This window comes from Doryrhamphus excisus, chromosome 2 (genome assembly GCF_030265055.1).
Source record: "Doryrhamphus excisus isolate RoL2022-K1 chromosome 2, RoL_Dexc_1.0, whole genome shotgun sequence".
Lineage (NCBI taxonomy): Eukaryota > Metazoa > Chordata > Actinopteri > Syngnathiformes > Syngnathidae > Doryrhamphus > Doryrhamphus excisus.
The window spans coordinates 6,074,095-6,091,278 of NC_080467.1; the positions used below are offsets into that span (position 1 = coordinate 6,074,095).

At 46.1% G+C, this 17,184-nt stretch overlaps 1 protein-coding gene across 6 annotated transcripts; it reads right to left on the reverse strand.

Moving 5' to 3' along the window:
- Positions 1 to 46: 46 nt before the first annotated feature.
- On the reverse strand, positions 47 to 16,467 carry LOC131118269 (echinoderm microtubule-associated protein-like 4). Of its 6 annotated transcripts, XM_058064627.1 has the most exons (24): positions 16,157 to 16,466; positions 14,704 to 14,886; positions 14,520 to 14,619; positions 11,741 to 11,926; positions 11,277 to 11,417; positions 9,788 to 9,813; positions 9,544 to 9,579; positions 8,903 to 9,026; positions 7,341 to 7,490; positions 7,198 to 7,267; positions 6,303 to 6,413; positions 6,138 to 6,233; positions 5,917 to 6,051; positions 5,306 to 5,441; positions 4,264 to 4,412; positions 4,043 to 4,168; positions 3,818 to 3,949; positions 3,665 to 3,732; positions 3,507 to 3,595; positions 3,328 to 3,425; positions 2,440 to 2,527; positions 2,276 to 2,374; positions 2,059 to 2,189; positions 47 to 1,109 (listed from the first exon to the last, which is right to left on the reverse strand). In XM_058064627.1, the coding sequence occupies exons 1-24, from the start codon at positions 16,179 to 16,181 to the stop codon at positions 681 to 683; spliced, it is 2,928 nt and encodes a 975-aa protein (XP_057920610.1). In that variant the 5' UTR covers positions 16,182 to 16,466; the 3' UTR covers positions 47 to 680. The 6 variants fall into 6 exon arrangements, with proteins under 6 accessions (XP_057920610.1, XP_057920611.1, XP_057920609.1 ...); XM_058064628.1 differs by lacking the exon at positions 9,544 to 9,579 and having other exon boundaries at positions 16,157 to 16,467; XM_058064626.1 differs by having other exon boundaries at positions 14,520 to 14,886; positions 16,157 to 16,467.
- Between the last annotated feature and the right edge of the window lie 717 nt (positions 16,468 to 17,184).

Genomic DNA, 17,184 nt, shown 5'->3' on the forward strand with positions numbered 1-17,184 from the left:
ACTGTATCCATTTGTTCATCTTAGGACAACGAGTCACGCAATTAAGTCAAATTTGTCATCCGTTTTTATTTGCATCCACGGTCCACCGTCTTGTACAGGAATGCATGACAGAAGACAAGAATGGCTCACTTGAACATTAACGTTAACGTCACATACATTTGAATCCAGAAAGTTCCCTCAGGAGAGCAGTCCTAGCCCCGCCCCCTCCATCAACATCCAGCTTGATGTGTGGCACTTCGGACACCAGCGTACAAAAAAAAAAAAAAAAAAGAAAAAACGACTTTTAGAAAGACAAAGGACATTTTGAAGATAAACGGTCCAGAGGTGAGTCCACCAGGTATTCTCTCTCCTGATTGGCTGACTCTTAACTGCGAACGGAAACCCACTTCAGTTTCTCCTCAACGTTGTTAGTCACAGTTTTGGGGGTTTATGTAGCCTGTAGTCTGCAGTGAGGGATTACTTTGGAGCAAACGAGACATGTCTTACAGATAGGTTGGCCAACCGCACTCTTCTGATGTTTACCATAAAAAAAATGCACAGGAATGCATTCTCACTTTTGCAGAAGAAAATAATAAATCAAGAGTCATGGTGGAGAATTTTTTTCAATCCTGGTTAAAACGATTCTTTCCAAATTGGAGAGGAATATTAAAAAACTTCTCCAAATATGTCCGACACCCTCTCTATGTAGGGAGTGCGAGGGGGGACAGCCCCTCATCACTGGGCGTGGCCGTGTCATCGCTGGGGTCCAAGCTGTCCTTCAAACTGATCGTACTGTCAGAAGGGGGCGGAGTCACCTCAGAAGGAGGCAGTGTTAATTCTGCGGTGGGCAGTACTAACTCAGCGGGCGGGGGGGTTTCTGGCAAAAACTCTTCAGCCCCGTTGGCCGTCGGGGGAGGGGTGGCATCCTTGGCGGGTTTGGAGACGGGATCCACCCGAGGGGGGGCGGGGCTAGGAAGGCTGTCGGGCAGTGTGAGGGTGGACTTCTCGACCAGTCGCCACTGCATGATGCTGGTGTCCTTCCCGCCCGTTGAGATCAGGTGACTGTCGTTGAACAGGAAGCTGACGTTGGTCACGTGACTGCTGTGCGCGCTGTACTTGTGACTGGGAGCCTAATGACACATACACACACAAGACATGCACATACACACATATGTGATTATGACAGTATTGGGGCTGAGGTTAGGGTTGGGGTTGCAGTTGGTTGTTGGGGTTACGGTTGGGGTTACGGTTACAGTTGGGGGTTGGGGTTATGGTTGCGGTTGCAGTTGGGGTTACGGTTACAGTTAGGGTTACAGTTACAGTTGGGGGTTCAGGTTGCAGTTGAGGGTGAAGGCCCAAGATGGAGTTGAGATTGGGGATAGGGTTAAAGTTAGGCTTGGACTAAGGTTTAAGACTCAGGCTGGGTTTGGGATTGGGGCTGGGGTTACGGCTCAAGATGCAGTTGAGATTGGGGGTACGGACAAGGTTAGGATTGGACGTTGGAAGTTTAAAGCCTCAGGTTGGGGTCAGGGCTCGGGTTAAAGTTAGGGCTGGGGTTAAGGTTAGGGTTGGAACCTGGTTTTGCGGCGAAGGCTCGGGCTGGGAATGGGGCTAGGGTTAAGGTTGGGGCTGAGGTTAAGGTTAGGGTAGGGGTAAGGGATGAGGCTAGGGCTGGGGGGTTGGGGCTAGGGTTAAGTTAGGGCTGGGTTAAGGTTGAGGTTGGGCCTGGTGTTGCGGTGAAGGAATGGGGCTAGGGTTAAGGTTAGGGTAGGGGTAAGGGTTAAGGCTTAGGCTAGGGTTGGGGTTAAGGTTGGGGGTTGGGGCTCGGATTCAGGTTAGGGTTGGGGTTGTGCTGAAGGCTTGGACTGTGGTTGGGGCAAAGGTTAAGGCTCAGGTTGGGGGCCCAAACTGGAGTTGGCATTTGGGGAAGGCTTAAGGTTTGGATTGGGCCCGGTGTTGCGGTGAATGCTTAATGGGGATTGAGGCTGGGATTAGAATTGTAGTTACTGTTGAGATTATGGTTCCACACAGACTGGTTATTCCAATCAGCTGCGTGGCGGAACGTGACCTTTCACCCACCTTGGCAGTAGAGCACGGGTAAGCAAACAGGTGAACTTTACAGAAGTCATCAGCCAGCGCGATCACTTTCCTGTTGTGGGACCTGATGAGGGCATTGATGTCGGTCCCATCTGATCCCTCCGGCCACACACCTGCCACCCACAGATATATGAAGTGTCCCCGTGAGGAAAATACGGAGTATGGCGCTCCCCCAAAACAGACACCAAAAGGTACTGACCAAACACGTGGTATCCCAGCACGCAGGTGTAAGTTGCCCAGTCGATGTCTTTACACTCTGATTTATTTCTAATCAGTTTGCAGCCGTTTGGAACGTCCCCTGAAAGGAGGGAAGAACACCGTAATAACAGGCGCCATGACGCAGATGGGTCTTTGTGGACTCACAGTAAAGAATCTCGTAGTCTCCCGAGTTGGACATGATGAAGTTGTTGTCAGGTGACCAGTCCAAGTGTGTGATGTAACTGGAGTGGCCCTGGAACACATCAACCATGAGAACATAAACATCAGTTCAAAGTAGAAAAATATTATATTTCAGCATGTTTAGAGCTAAAACGACTTTATAAACATGAGATGGCATTCAGAAGACGCATTCAAGGAACGTTGTGATGTATGTAGTATTCTACACTGGTCACTAGGTGTCAGTAATGCTACACTGGAGAGAAGCTGGAGGGTAAAAACATATCTTTGTATGTTTGCTAATAGGAGTGGAAAGGTGATTATAGGGGGGGCCAAAAAATTATTTAGGTCGTAAATGGGGAGAAGCCGGGGGGCGGGGAGGGGGGGGGGGGTCCAGGAGGCATCCTGACCAGACGCCCAAGCCACCTCATACCTCATCCAGACATCTTTATGTCTTTAACTTCTTTTATTTTCTACCGCTTTTCCTCACGAGAGTCGCAGGGGGTGCTGGAGGGCACATATAGGCAAACAACCATTCACACTCACATTCATACCTATGGACAATTTGGAGTGGCCAATTAACCTAGCATGTTTTTGGAATGTGGGAGGAAACCGGAGTACCCGGAGAAAACCCACGCATGCACGGGGAGAACATGCAAACTGGCCGAGGGTGGAATTGAACCTTGGTCTCCTAGCTGTGAGGTGCAGCTATGTCTTCAACTTCAATTTTAAATACATTTTTATCATAACAACTCATGTCATTCTCAAAGTAGTTTTTAACCACTTCTGCAATATTTCCATTTAACCACTTCCGCAATATTTCCATGCTCATAAAAGGACTGGCGTTCTTCGGAGATGCAACACGATGCAACTCACAGAGCATTTCCCGTAGCGGCTGTACTTGCGTCCCCTCTCCGACACGCTGTACACGTAGATAAAGTTGTCGTGAGATCCTACAGCCAGGAGAGCGCCATCTGCAGACACAAGAGGGGAGGGGTTTTATGCACACGAAGACCGCCCCTCCACTCCATGATCGCCTCCAGGACTCCACCCACCCACAGAGAAGCGCATGACGGACAGCTGCTCGTTGCCGTCTGTGTGAATGGCCACCAAGTCGGTGGTGTCGGCGTCCAGGACGTACCACCTTGGTCAGAAGGAGCGGCGTTAGATGGCGTGACGCACGAGGAGCTGACAAAAGTGCGGGACTACTGACTTTCCTGAATGCGTCCCGATGGCGACCACCGCTCCGCTGGGATGGAAGTCTGCGCAGTGTCCGTGTTCCTGCGGGCGTAAGGGGGCAGGGGTCACACCAAGTCACAAGTCTGCACTGCAAGTCCCCACCAGCCCGACCCAACTCCCAACCAACCTCCACGCTTCTGCTCCACTGCAGGCTGTGATCGCTGGACTTCCACAGACACACCAGGCGGTCCTGGGCGCACGTTAGGAACGCATCTCGTGACGGGTGGGACGCCAACCCCCACAGCTCGTCTGTGTGACCCTGAATGCAGCGTGGAACGCATATTGCAACACGGCAGCTCCCTGAACGCATCGTGACACACAAGGTGGCGCTGCAAAGACGAGGTGGTCTTACCTGGACCTCCACCGTGAAGCCATCGTTGAAAGTTCCTCGAAGGATGAAATTACGTGACGTCCCCACCAGAAACTCCTCCCCCTTCCCTTCCGATACGGCCCTGATGCTTCCGTACTGATCCGGAACCTTCAACAACACGAGCCTCATTCAGTCACACGTTTCCATGGCAACACGGGTCATGTGACCTTCATGCACTGAGTGTGTGTGTGTGTGTATGGAACCTCAATATCACGCTCGGCTCGGATTTCATGGTCCCACAGAATAATCTTCCTGTCTTTTCCTCCTCCGGTCAGCAGGGTGCCGCTCCTCATTTCACACATGCAGAACACACTGCCCTCGTGACCTTTGACCTGGCGGCTAATCTGAAATGCTACACACACATTTTCATGAATGGTGGACATTTTTATTTGGTTCTTCCATTTAACGTTCAGATATTACAAAAAAGTTATTTTTATAAGAATGAAGTGGTAATATCAGAAGTATAAGTTGATACTATTAATGCTACAAATATATTTATACACGTTTATATTTATTTAAAGTTATTTTAATTAAATACATATTTACATGTATTTATAAAATATAAACGTATATTTTTTTCTATGATATATTTACTAAAACTGTTTACACATTAAATATATGTATTAAATGTTATTCAGATACTTAAAATAATGAAAGTAAATCAATGTAAAATGTAACTTGTGTTGTATTTATATATATATATATATAATATTTATATATTCAAATATATCATTATTATTATATATTATATAGATATTATATATAATATAATATATATAATATTTCAATACTAAGTAAAAATGTACATACTGTATTTCCATGCTTATGCAGTATTGACTTATGACTTAAATCATTAAAATAACATAATACACAATAATAACAATACATAACAATGAAGAGAAGATAAAACTTTGATCCAATTATTGACTTCATTTGTATCAAAGTGCAGGTTTGGGGGTGCGTATGGCATTTAGGGGCCGGGCCTGTTTATAACGCTAAGATATGCCTTTATTCGTCCCTCAGTGGGGAAATTTGTAAATATATTATATTAGCATGTTAGCATCAGTAGCCACAAGGCGGTAGCAGAGGCCGCACCCGTTTGGCTTGCAGACTTTTTTCATGTTGTTGTTGTCACGTTGGTGGGGGGGTACAACCACGCCCACTCTTCCAATCACGTCTTTGCTGCACCAGGAAGCCACAGCTTCCAGACATATTCCATACCACATCACCCCTTCCCCTCCTCACCTCTTGGTCCTTTCCCAGTGGGGGTCTCTGCGGAGTTCCTGGTCCAGATGAGGAGGACTCCACCAGAATCTCCGGTCAAAATGTCTCCATTGTTGAGGAAGGCCAGACACTGAATGAACTTTGGCTTCTCATATTTCTGAAAAATATCAGCAGTGTGATGAGTCGGACGTCTCATCCCCACGAATGGCAACCTTTTATATTTCCACCCCCCCACCCCCACCTTTGAAATCATTCATGAAGCAACCACATGATAGGAGACATGTTTGTCCATCCATTCATTTTCTATACCGCTTATCCTAGGCATGCTGGAGCCTATCCCAGCTGTCTGTGGGTGAGAGGCGGGGTAAACCTTGGACTGGTGGCCAGCCAATCACAGGGCACATATAGACAAACCATTCACACTCACATTCATACCTATGGACAATTTGGAGTGTGCCAATTAACCTAGCATGTTTTTGGAATGGGGGGGGGGGGGGGGGGGGGGGCTCTAATGGAGCCGTGACGTGCGTCTTTCCCCCTCTAATAGAGTCATGATGGCATCCACCCACTTTGGAAATATGATGCAATCATTCACGTCCTTGTTGGTACAAACACCGTCATCTGCTGCTCACCCCAAAGATGCCCTGTTTACGAGCCAGGGAAGACCCGGTCCAGGTCCAGAAGAAGATGTGGGACTTGCCACAGGTGACGATGGTGTTTGGGTCAGTGGGGTGAAACTCCACATCCAGGACCACCTCAGTGGTGGTCTGAAAAGCATCAAGAAATTCAATTAAGCACCTTCTTGGGGGAATATAAAGAATGGTGGGGGCCGTTGGGTTGAACCGGCATTCACCTTTATCTCCGCGATCTTGGACTTCTTCTGCCAATCCCAAACCGTCAACATGTGGTCGTTGCAGTCGTCAATCACGCTCAGATGCTGACCAGAGTCCTGCAAAAGATGCGTTTGCGTTGACAAACCACGAAGACGGCGGCCATGTTGGGTCACCAGGTGACTCACCGCTTTGGAGAAGGCCAGCGAGCCGACGCCTCGCTCGAATGTTCCGACGCCGATGATCTGCAGAGTGGACAGACTCACGCTGTCCCACACTCGCACGTGCGGCTGCAGGGCCTAAGACCGAACGCAGAGGAGGGTCAAAGGACAAGACAATTCAGTTTAACATAATTAGAGCCCTCTAGATATGAAATAGCACCCCTATAGTCACCTTTACACTCTTATTAGCCAGTACAGTAGCCATAAGAAGAGAAAGGCATGAATGACTCTTGCTTTAAATGTGCTCTGGTGGGAGGGGGGGGGGTACAGGAAGTGATGGTTCAGGAGTTGAGTTTTAGCTTGGTCAAAGATTATTGTGCCTGCTGTTAGATCATTCAAACCTGAAATAAAAAGCTGTTGTTCAGTCTTTATCCAATTCTACGGCTACTTCCTGTTTAACGCGATTCCTAATCAATACATAATCATATTGATAGTGCTGACAAAATGGAGCATGATTGACTTTCTCCTTGTAAAATGACTGCAGAGTGTTACAGTTTTGTTCGATTCCACCCCGTTAACGTTTCCGCTTTTTGATTCTTTTTCCATTGACGTTCTTGTTGATGTGTTTTGGGAATATACAGTGTGCCAACAATAAACAAGCTGCAACCCGCAAAAGGCCCCCGGCCGCATATTGTAGACCCCGGTGTATATTTGTGTCTCATTTTATTCCCTTTTGAACCTCCCTGTCGTCAGGAAGCAGTGAAAACGATGGAACGTTATGGAAGATGAAAGCCGTGGCAGGTTAGAACAAGAACTCCAAAATCCCCAAAGATAAATCTCCGGACCCCGCCAGGAGAACATGAAAGCATTCCTGACGGGTTTTTCTCTCGGTGTTCACTCCGTGTTCAAGGATTATGCTCACCCGTCCATCCTTGTCCACGCCCGCGATCTGTCCCGTGGCGATGCGGATCTTGTCTGGGTGGATGGCGAGGCTTGAGAGAGAACGAGAAAGTGTTGATTGGACATCAAACGCACTGTGAGAGACCAGCCGGCCGAGGTGCTCACCACTTGACGCAGTCGGTGTGTCCGATGTAATGTCGCTGAGTCCGCTCCTCGTAGTTGAACAGGACCACCACCGAGGCGATGAAGTAGACGATCTCCCCGGTGGGAAGCAGGTAGACGTTTGCTCGACATTCTCTGCCGCGGTAGCCATACCTGCGGGGACCACGGTCAAGGAAGCACCACGTCGGGATTCTAAAACCCGCATCTGATGGAACATCTGGTCTAACCTGGATGGATGAAGGCGGCTGAATCGGAAGGATTTGTTGGTTTGGTTGTGTTTACATTTATTTCTGATTTATTTAGCCATGATGATTAAGCCACACAGGTTCATCCTTTTAAAAATAACATATCCTTTATTTTATTGGGTTATTTATATAAAATAATACACATACACATTAAGGTGTGGAAGTGTGGAAAATAATTGATATTAATCAATACATCGATGTGATCAATGCGAGTACATCGGCTAATTCGCTGGGTATGGATGCAAATGACGAATCATCAAAAATCGAGATTCATCGCGGTGTGTTTGTGGGTATCGGTAAAATCCAATGCAAGCGCCGTTTTATTAATGTTCAACTTCTCCCCATATGCTGTTCCCCAGGTGCCATGAATTCAACCTCATTATTTGGCCTTTCGTATTGAATACGGACGGAACTCGTGAGGCACATACAACTACTAGTAAAACAGTAAAACTAGTAAAACTAGTAAAAACAGCGAGGAAGAAATCGAGATTCATCGGTAAAATCCGATATCGGTAAAATCCGATTCAAGCGCCGTTTTATTAATGTTCAACTTCACCCCATATGCTGTTCCCCAGGTGCCATGAATGCACCATCATTATTTCACGTTTTGTATTGAATACGGACAGAAGTCCTGAGGCACATACAACTACTAGTAAAACTAGTAAAAGCAGCAAGGAAGAAATCGAGATTCATCGCGATGCGTTTGTGGGTATCGGTAAAATCCGATTCAAGCGCCGTTTTATTAATGTTCAACTTCACCCCATATGCTGTTCACCAGGTGCCATGAATGCACCATCATTATTTCACGTTTTGTATTGAATACGGACAGAAGTCGTGAGGCACAAAATTAGTAAAAGCAGCGAGGAAGAAATCGAGATTTATCGCGATGCGATCGGTAAAATCCGATGCAAGTGCCGTTTTATTCATGTTCAACTTCACCCCATATGCTATTCCCCAGGTGCAATGATTATTTTGCATTTGAAAGGGAAGAAAAACCTCATCATGCACCCAAAGGTTGGCCAGAGACATCCGTGGCGTCACACCGGCTGCTCGGAGCGTGTGCCCGAATACAGTGCACCTTGCTGGGCAACACTAGGTGGTTCCTCCCCTCTACACTCTGGTCCTCCTGGTAGTAGTGATGTGGTAATAATGTCCAAATCAACAGGTAATGTAAAAAGTAGCTCTAAAAATTAAAGTTATGGCTTATGATTAGCATGATAGTCATCAGTATCGGTTTGAAGAATGGTGCAGCACGGTGTAGATGTATGCTAACATCTGGCCCTAATGTAGTGATGCAACCTGGGGGCAGGTCAAGGATACACCCATTCCAGCTTGAGTTTCTCAGATGGAAGCTCGGTGCGAACTTCCTCGTAGTTTTCCACGTTTGAGGGTAGGAACATGGTGATGGGACGACCACGCATGAACATCTTGATGTGGTTGCCCTCTGTCCCAACACCAAAAAAAAAAAAAAAAAAAAAGACACGATAAGTGAGAGAATTGATTGGCTGGCTGGTGAAATATGTATTAGTAGCATATTGTTGGAGCTCCACAGCCACAGACTTTGTGAAAAATGAACAAAGCGGTCAGTGTTTGGAGCCGTGACACACAATCCCACACAACAGCACACACAAAGACGAAAAGGACAGGAAATGGCGAGGCAGGTGGAAAAGCGAGTGACAGATACACCTGCTGAACCAGTTCACGTGCGGAATCAATCGATCGATTAGACTGCGGGCACCTGGTCGAGCAAAAATGTCGGCAAATGAGGGCAGGAGGCGGAGCCACAAACAGGTGTGACATCACAGAGAAGCAGGCGGCCGACAGAAGCTGATTGTGGGAGCAGAGAGAGAGAGAGAGAGACAAGAGAGACGCCATTGGCCCACCTCAGAAACTGTTAGCATGCTGGAAGGTTAGCTGCTGGTTAGCCCGCTAGCTCGCTCGAATGAGTTGTCGGCACTTACCGGCTTGGCTGTTTTTCTCTCGGGTTGACATTTTGGCTGGTATGAGACAACAACATCATCACTGAACAAAAAATAAAATGACAGCAACAAAAAAAGAACGACAACCTGCCTCTGAGAGCTAGCGAGTGAAAATGAATTGTCTATGAACATGTCGACTGTGGCCGTGATGACGATGATGATGATGATGATAGCTCCTGCCTTCTATTGACTTGTTTTGGGAGCCCAGAGAAGAGAAAGTGTTTACCTTGACTCACCACCAGCTCTTTGTGCCTGCAAGCACACACAAAAAAAAAATAAATCGGTAAATGAATAAGTGGATAAATACATCTGTTAGTCTAACTGTGCTACACAGGCTGGATGACAAGAGTGTTCACTCCGCATGTGTATGTGTGTATTAGCTCTCAATGAAATAAACACAGAGGAGAGTGAGCATCTTGTCAGTAATTAAGCCTCTTTGTGCAGTCAACACTCACTCAGGCTCTGGATCAGCGGAGTAATGGTAATGGTATTATTTCATTTGAACATGCATCAGATTACAATTGAATGCATCACATAATCAGTTCACAGTTCCACATGTCCAAAAGGAGTAGGAAGAAGCAAAGCTTATTAAATCCTACCCCTCCAGTACTGGTACTTTTACAATCAGTAACTGTTACATTTGTTCACTTCCTTTATAGTGATATATATAGCACATCATGACTGGTTCAAGACTCTTCATCCTTGTATTTAGCAAACATCAACTGCTTGTATTGTTTCTTGAATTGGCTCATCGTTGTGCATTGTTTGAGGTCCTTACTCAATCCATCCCATAGTTTGATTCCACATACTGAAATGCTATGGCTTTTTAACGTAGTCCTAGCATATAAGTGTTTCAAATGTAGTTCTTCCCTGAGATCATATTTCTCCTCTCTTGTAGAGAAGTATTGGATGACATTTTTAGGTAATTGGTTGTTTTTAGCCTTATGCATTATTTTAGCTGTTTGAAGATGAACTATATCAGCAAGTTGAAGTATTTTTAGAAATAAGAGTTAGTATGTTCTCTGTAGGCGGCATTATGAATTATCCTTACTACACTTTTTGCAGTACATTTAGCAAGTGAAGATTGTAAATATACGATATTAACAATACACTACAAGACTGTCTGTGAACGTTTTAGCGACGTGTTTCTCAACAGAGACGATCTTTCTAATGTAGCTGTCGCTGTGCAGTGTTGGTAAAAAAAGCACATGGTTAGAGTTGGTTCATATTCTGCATTATACCTTTGTAGTGTATTGTCTGTTTCTTAGCCACCTGTTGTGTTGTGTGTAGTTCTTATGACATCTGGAGTAGGAATTGTGTGTGACGTGATAATGCGGCGTGATTGGTAGCTAATACGGTACGTCTCACACAGGTAAACGTAACATGGCGCAATGACCTTTGAATGATAATCTTCATGATAATTGCTTTATTTAAATCAAAATGATCAAATATCGGTCGATAATTAAGTCATTCACTGGCATCTATGGACGTCTTTAGTTCCAGATCAAGGTCTGATGTGTGAATTTCAGTATTTGTGTCTTCCTGTCATGGGAAGAATCTATACCGCTACAGAAAAAACATCACCCAACCCTACACTCAATTGAACTTCCTGTTTCCGAAGCTAGAACAATGTCCCTGAATGCAACACATACACAATCTTGACCCTGCGTTCCACCATTCCTAAAAGAAACAACAAACGCCGTGTGGGTTGGTACCTGTCCGCATTCTTCACCACCTTGGCCAGCAGTTTGGACGTGGACGCAGCTTTCACCAGCTTGCTTCTGTGCTCATCAGACGCGTCCCAGGTGCTACTGTGGGAACGTTCCATGCCCGAAGAGCGCTTCACGCTGGGACCCCTGACACACACATACACACGTGTCAATGAGAAAAAAGGAGGGCAGCCCTATTTGTGCTTCATCCCAGACGACGAGAGGGAGGTGTTAGAGAAGGAAAGACGTTGGGTGGAAGCGTTAGCGGAGAAGAAGGATCTGCTGGACGAGTGGGAAAAAGAGGAAGTAGGTTAGTGGAGAAACACGCCAACGGAAGAGAGGAGATGAGCACCAAGGAGGTCGCCACCTTGGGTTTCGAACGGGACCTTGGACCCACAATGCACTGCGGCGCCACACGGTGTTAGAGCAGCAAGCGACAGGAAGCCAAACAAACGCACACAAGGTGGAACCTTTTAGGGGGGGCGTGGCCTTTACTACTGTCCACCGTCTGCTGTGTTGGTCTCTGGGGAGTTTGTGCTGTTGGGGAAACGTGGGGGGCGGGGGAAGGGGACTGGTCCTTTGGGTGCAGACTTTCCTCCTGCTCATGGATCTCCTCCATCTGAGACCTCTGGCTGCCGGCCTCCTTCTTCATGTCACTGTGGACACAAACATCTACCTGGTCAACCTCATGTCTGCTGCTTGGACGCAACATACACTGCTTCACATGCTGGTTCCACTGGTCTTCTACACAACGCATACTGGCTCTAATGGACTACACGGAACATATAGTGGTTCCACTGGTCTTCTAGACCAATGTTTTTCAACCTTTTTTGAGCCAAGGTTGTTGCAAAGTGTCACCGCCACCAGAAAATGTTGCAAAATGTCACCGCCACCAGAAAATGTTGCAAAATGTCACCGCCACAAAAAAATGTTGCAAAACGTCACCGCTAACCCAAAATGCTGCAAAACGTCACCGCTAACCCAAAATGCTGCAAAACGTCACCGCTAACCAAAAATTTTGCAAAATGTCACCGCCACCAAAAAATCTTGCAAAACGTCACCGCTAACCCAAAATGCTGCAAAATGTCACCGCTAACCCAAAATGCTGCAAAACGTCACCGCTAACCAAAAATGTTGCAAAACGTCACCGCTAACCAAAAATGTTGCAAAATGTCACCCCTAACAAAAAATGTTGCAAAACGTCGCCGCTAACCAAAAATGCTGCAAAACGTCACCGCTAACCAGAAATGTTGCAAAACGTCACCGCCACCAAAAAATGTTGCAAAACGTCACCGCCACCATAAAATGTTGCAAAACGTCACCGCTAACCAAAAATGTTGCAAAATGTCACCCCTAACCCAAAATGTTGCAAAACGTAGCCGCTAACCAAAAATGTTGCAAAATGTCACCGCCACCAAAAAATGTTGCAAAACGTCACCGCTAACCCAAAATGCTGCAAAACGTCAACGCTAACCAGAAATGTTGCAAAATGTCACCGCCACCAAAAAATGTTGCAAAACGTCACCGCCACCAAAAAATGTTGCAAAACGTCACCCCTAACCAAAAATGTTGCAAAACGTCACCCCTAACCAAAAATGTTGCAAAACGTAGCCGCTAACCAAAAATGTTGCAAAACGTCACCGCTAACCAAAAATGCTGCAAAACGTCACCGCTAACCAAAAATGCTGCAAAACGTCACCGCTAACCAAAAATGCTGCAAAACGTCACCGCTAACCAAAAATGCTGCAAAACGTCACCGCTAACCAAAAATGTTGCAAAATGGCACCGCTAACCACCTCACGTGCATCACTAAGTCTATCGGAGGAACGAGGCCATCAGCTACGTGTTGCCACACGGACCAATATCACATCGCTCTGCTGGTCTTTAAACCACTAAGGGTGTGGAAAATTATCAATATTAATCGATACATTGATGCACTTGCACGAGATGCGCCTTTGTGGCCGATACTGCTTTTGCTACCTCAATTTACATGAAAAAATGACAATTATAGGTTATCACATGGTTTGTCTGGTATCAGGCCAGGTATCATGCCCCCGCGTGTCAGTATGATACTGACACTTGGGGGCATGATACCTGGCCTGATACCAGACAAACCATGTGATGATCTTATTATCACATACTATTTAATCATGAGCTTATTATCAATTCCAGAAATTTTTCAGTTTATTACATGTATTATACGCAATAATTGCAAAATATTTCAACAATAATCTTATCTTATCAATGTCTGACAATTAAAGTTCCATTAATCAAGTTTGGGTTTTTTGGTGACTGGAGAAGCACTAGGAATATTTATAGTGTGTGTTCACGCTCGTGCGCTGTTCTCTGATTGGTTGTTTCACAGGCACGATACCAGAGCAGCGCGCTCTGAGTGGACTGCTACGGGGGCTGATACTGGACATGGTTAAACTCTATATTTTATCAGTATCACTGCCCTGGGCTTTGACACAGTATCATTTCGGCCTTTTCCCGTATCATTCATGGGTGGTTTCTAGGGTACAGGGCCAATTAATACTGTAGTATGTGATAATAACAAATATTACAGGTCGAAGTTTAAACAAATATTTATTAGTATGTAAATGTATCTATGTATCTATGTATGTATGTATAATGTAAACACTGAACACAGTAAGATTCAGCTTTCTTAAACATTTCTGTCGTAGTTTTAAGTTTTATCTAGCATCGATGTGATGACTGCTCCACCGCCTCCACACACACACACACACACACACACACACACACACACATCACACTGACACAATTTAGTACGAGATATAAAACATTTCTCTCACCATTAATTAATAGTTAATTAATAGTTCCCACAGCGGTGTTCATTTAAAAAAAAACAACTCTATTGGATAATTGCTCACGGCAAATCTGACGACTTCTGTGGTTGAAAATCAGAACACAAACTGGTTCCACTGGTCTCCACTGAACATACATATGTTCTGCCGGTCTTCTACAAAACACAGATTAGTTCTACTGGACTTCTTCTCACTCTGGGGGAGAACATGACTAGTTGTATTGGACTTCATGTCATGGCTGCAAGGATCATGGAATGGTTCTCTCGTACTCTGTGACGTCCAATTTAGCACATGGAAATTGGTTTGGATTCCAGAAGAGATCAATAATCTCATAACATGAATAATAATACAAAGTCATCAATCATTCATGACTGACGTGAATAAAACCTGATCACAAACAACAAGTATGTTTTCAAAAAATTACCTCTTGGCAGCGGACGACAGAGTTTCCTTCCTGGTGACGGAGGTGGAGTCTCTCTTCCGTCCAGACGTTCCTCCATTTGTGATGCACGAGTTGGAGAAAGCTTGATGCAAGGACAAGACATAGTTCATATTTAGAAGAACCCACACCAAGACATGTTCATGTTTTGAAGGAAACCAATAAGCACCTTTCCCCGTCTGATGCTTCTTAGCGGAGGCGGCGGAGTCTTCAGAAGCTGCCAAACGACGAATGACATCGGCGAGAGCCGCTTTCATCACCGTCAGCTCGTCCTCTTGCTGCTGGACACGAAGCTCCAGAGCACACAATCGATCGTTGACGTCCGAAACGCTCACCCCCGACATGCTGTCATCTGTACCAAAGGTCTGGAGGTTAGCATCTATTGAATAGACGGACGCAGCAGTCTGGGTCCAAAATATGACCACGCCCCCTCAAACCCAACGTTTTGAAGACGACCATCATGGGTCCCCCTTAATGAAGACGACCATCATGGGTCCCCTTTCATAGTGGGTCCCCTTTCATAAGTATGGCAATCATAGGTCCCCCTTAATGAAGACTACCGTCATGGGTCCCCCTTAATGAAGACTACCGTCATGGGCCCCCCTTAATGGAGACGACCGTCATGGATCCCCCTTTAATGGAGACGACCATCATGGATCCCCCTTTAATGGAGACGACCATCATGGATCCCCCTTTAATGGAGACGACCATCATGGATCCCCCTTTAATGGAGACGACCATCATGGATCCCCCTTTAATGGAGACGACCATCATGGGTCCCCCTTAATGGAGACGACCATCATGGGTCCCCTTTAACAGAGACGACCATCATGGGTCCCCTTTAATGAAGACGACCGGGCCCGAAGACAGCCGGGATAGGTTCCAGCACCCCCGCAGAGGATAAGCGGTAGAAAATGAATGAATGCTATATGCTAGCTGCCCGGTCTCCAAGGAATCCAAGGAAAACAAGGTGTCATAAGTTAAAGGGGGCCTATTTGCTCATTTTGTATTGAGATATGGACTCCTATAGAGCAGCTACACACAATAACCAGCACAGAAAGCTTTCTAGATCTTCCGGAATCTGCGTCTATTCAGCTGGATTTCTTTGGGTTTCGTGGTTCACTATATTTTTGTAAAATTGCTGATGATTTTTCAATTTTTGCTGCTGTTTTTTTCCCTTGTGAAATTACATTATAACAATTTGTTATATTATAACACATTTTTAAAAAGGCCAAAACACACACACACATACCCCAAAAAATGCACGAGAGAAATCACTGCGTGGCAACGAATTGATGGGAATATCATGATGTTAATGATTTAAAGTATTCGAAATTTTAAGGTTGCTTTAGGCTGCATTGCCTTGTTGAATTGGTTAAAAACGTTCTCACTGATGAATTCCAAGCGTTAATAAAGACCAAGAATGTTTTCATGTGAGCTGCTCTTACAGCTGGAGGGCTTTCCAGGGGTTGCGTTCGTTTCGTGGTTACTCAGCCGCCGGGGGGCGGGCGGTGCAGAGCCTTAATAAAACAGAAGAGCGGTGACACGTGTAACGCCGCCGAACGCGCGTGTTTTCCCCGCAGGTGACCCGCTGACCTTTGCAGGCAGCAGCTTCCACTCACCCAAACTTCCGCTGAAGCCGTCCATTTCCACCACTCAGCACCGGGGGGCCTGCAGCAGGCTGCGACACTCGGCGGGCCTCCGTGCGGATCGTGAAGCCTCGCCGGGCGGACGAGCAAGCAGGCTGGCTTAGCTGGCTGGCGGGATCCCTTCCCGCCTTCGGTGGCCTCCTTCCCAAAGGTCCCTGCTCTGCCGCGACGTGGACCACAAATCGCTCCGGGAGGATCCGACGACGGACGCGGGGAAGAAGCCGCGGAAGAACAGACCGGACGGACCGACGCTCACGCCAGCTTCCGACTCCGCCCGCTGGCAGCGCGGGCTCTCCGGGGCGCGGGGGGGAGGGGTTTCCGGTTTGACCGAGGGACGTGTGCAGTTCAGCAGCGCACCCTTGCGATTATTGAATGACAACACACCTTCTGTGCATTTTAAAGACATACAAAAATCATCCTCGGGCTCATCCAATCAGCAGTCAGAACTCAGCCAGAATGCGTTCATCGTCTCACACAAAGTTGGATTTTTTAAAACTCATTACAAAGACATTGTAACTGTAGGTTTGATGACAATGCATGTAGTAACAGGTACATTCATAACACGTAATACTTGTGGGGGGGGGTCATAATTAGGGGAAAAATACATATGAGAATATAGTATTTATGTTCACTTCTGGCCATTTGAATCATATTTTAAGGAAGTTGGTATCTAGCTTAGACTCCAGCATACCCCCACCCTTAGAAAATGGATGGATGGATGGATGGATAGATTTTAGCTTTTAGTCTAGTCTTTTAGACTTTTAGTCTAGCTTAGACTCCAGCATACCCCCACCCTTAGAAAATGGATGGATGGATGGATAGATAGATTTTAGCTTTTAGTCTAGTCTTTTAGACTTTTAGTCTAGCTTAGACTCCAGCATACCCCCACCCTGAGAAGATGGATCCATCCATCCATCCTTTTAGCCTACAGCTTAAACTCCAGCATACTCCCACCCTTATAGAAGATAGATGGATAGATTTTAGCTTCTAGTCTCGTCTTA

Bases quoted from the DNA above. Each gene is read 5' to 3' on its own strand.
- LOC131118269 (XM_058064626.1), bottom strand. From the start codon at position 16,181: ATGGACGGCTTCAGCGGAAGTTTGG. The intron at 4,169-4,263 runs GTTCCATACACA...GTGTTGTTGAAG, and splicing joins GAGCCGAGCGTGATATTGAG to GTTCCGGATCAGTACGGAAG. The intron at 2,528-3,327 runs GTGAGTTGCATC...GATGTGTTCCAG, and splicing joins GCCGCTACGGGAAATGCTCT to GGCCACTCCAGTTACATCAC.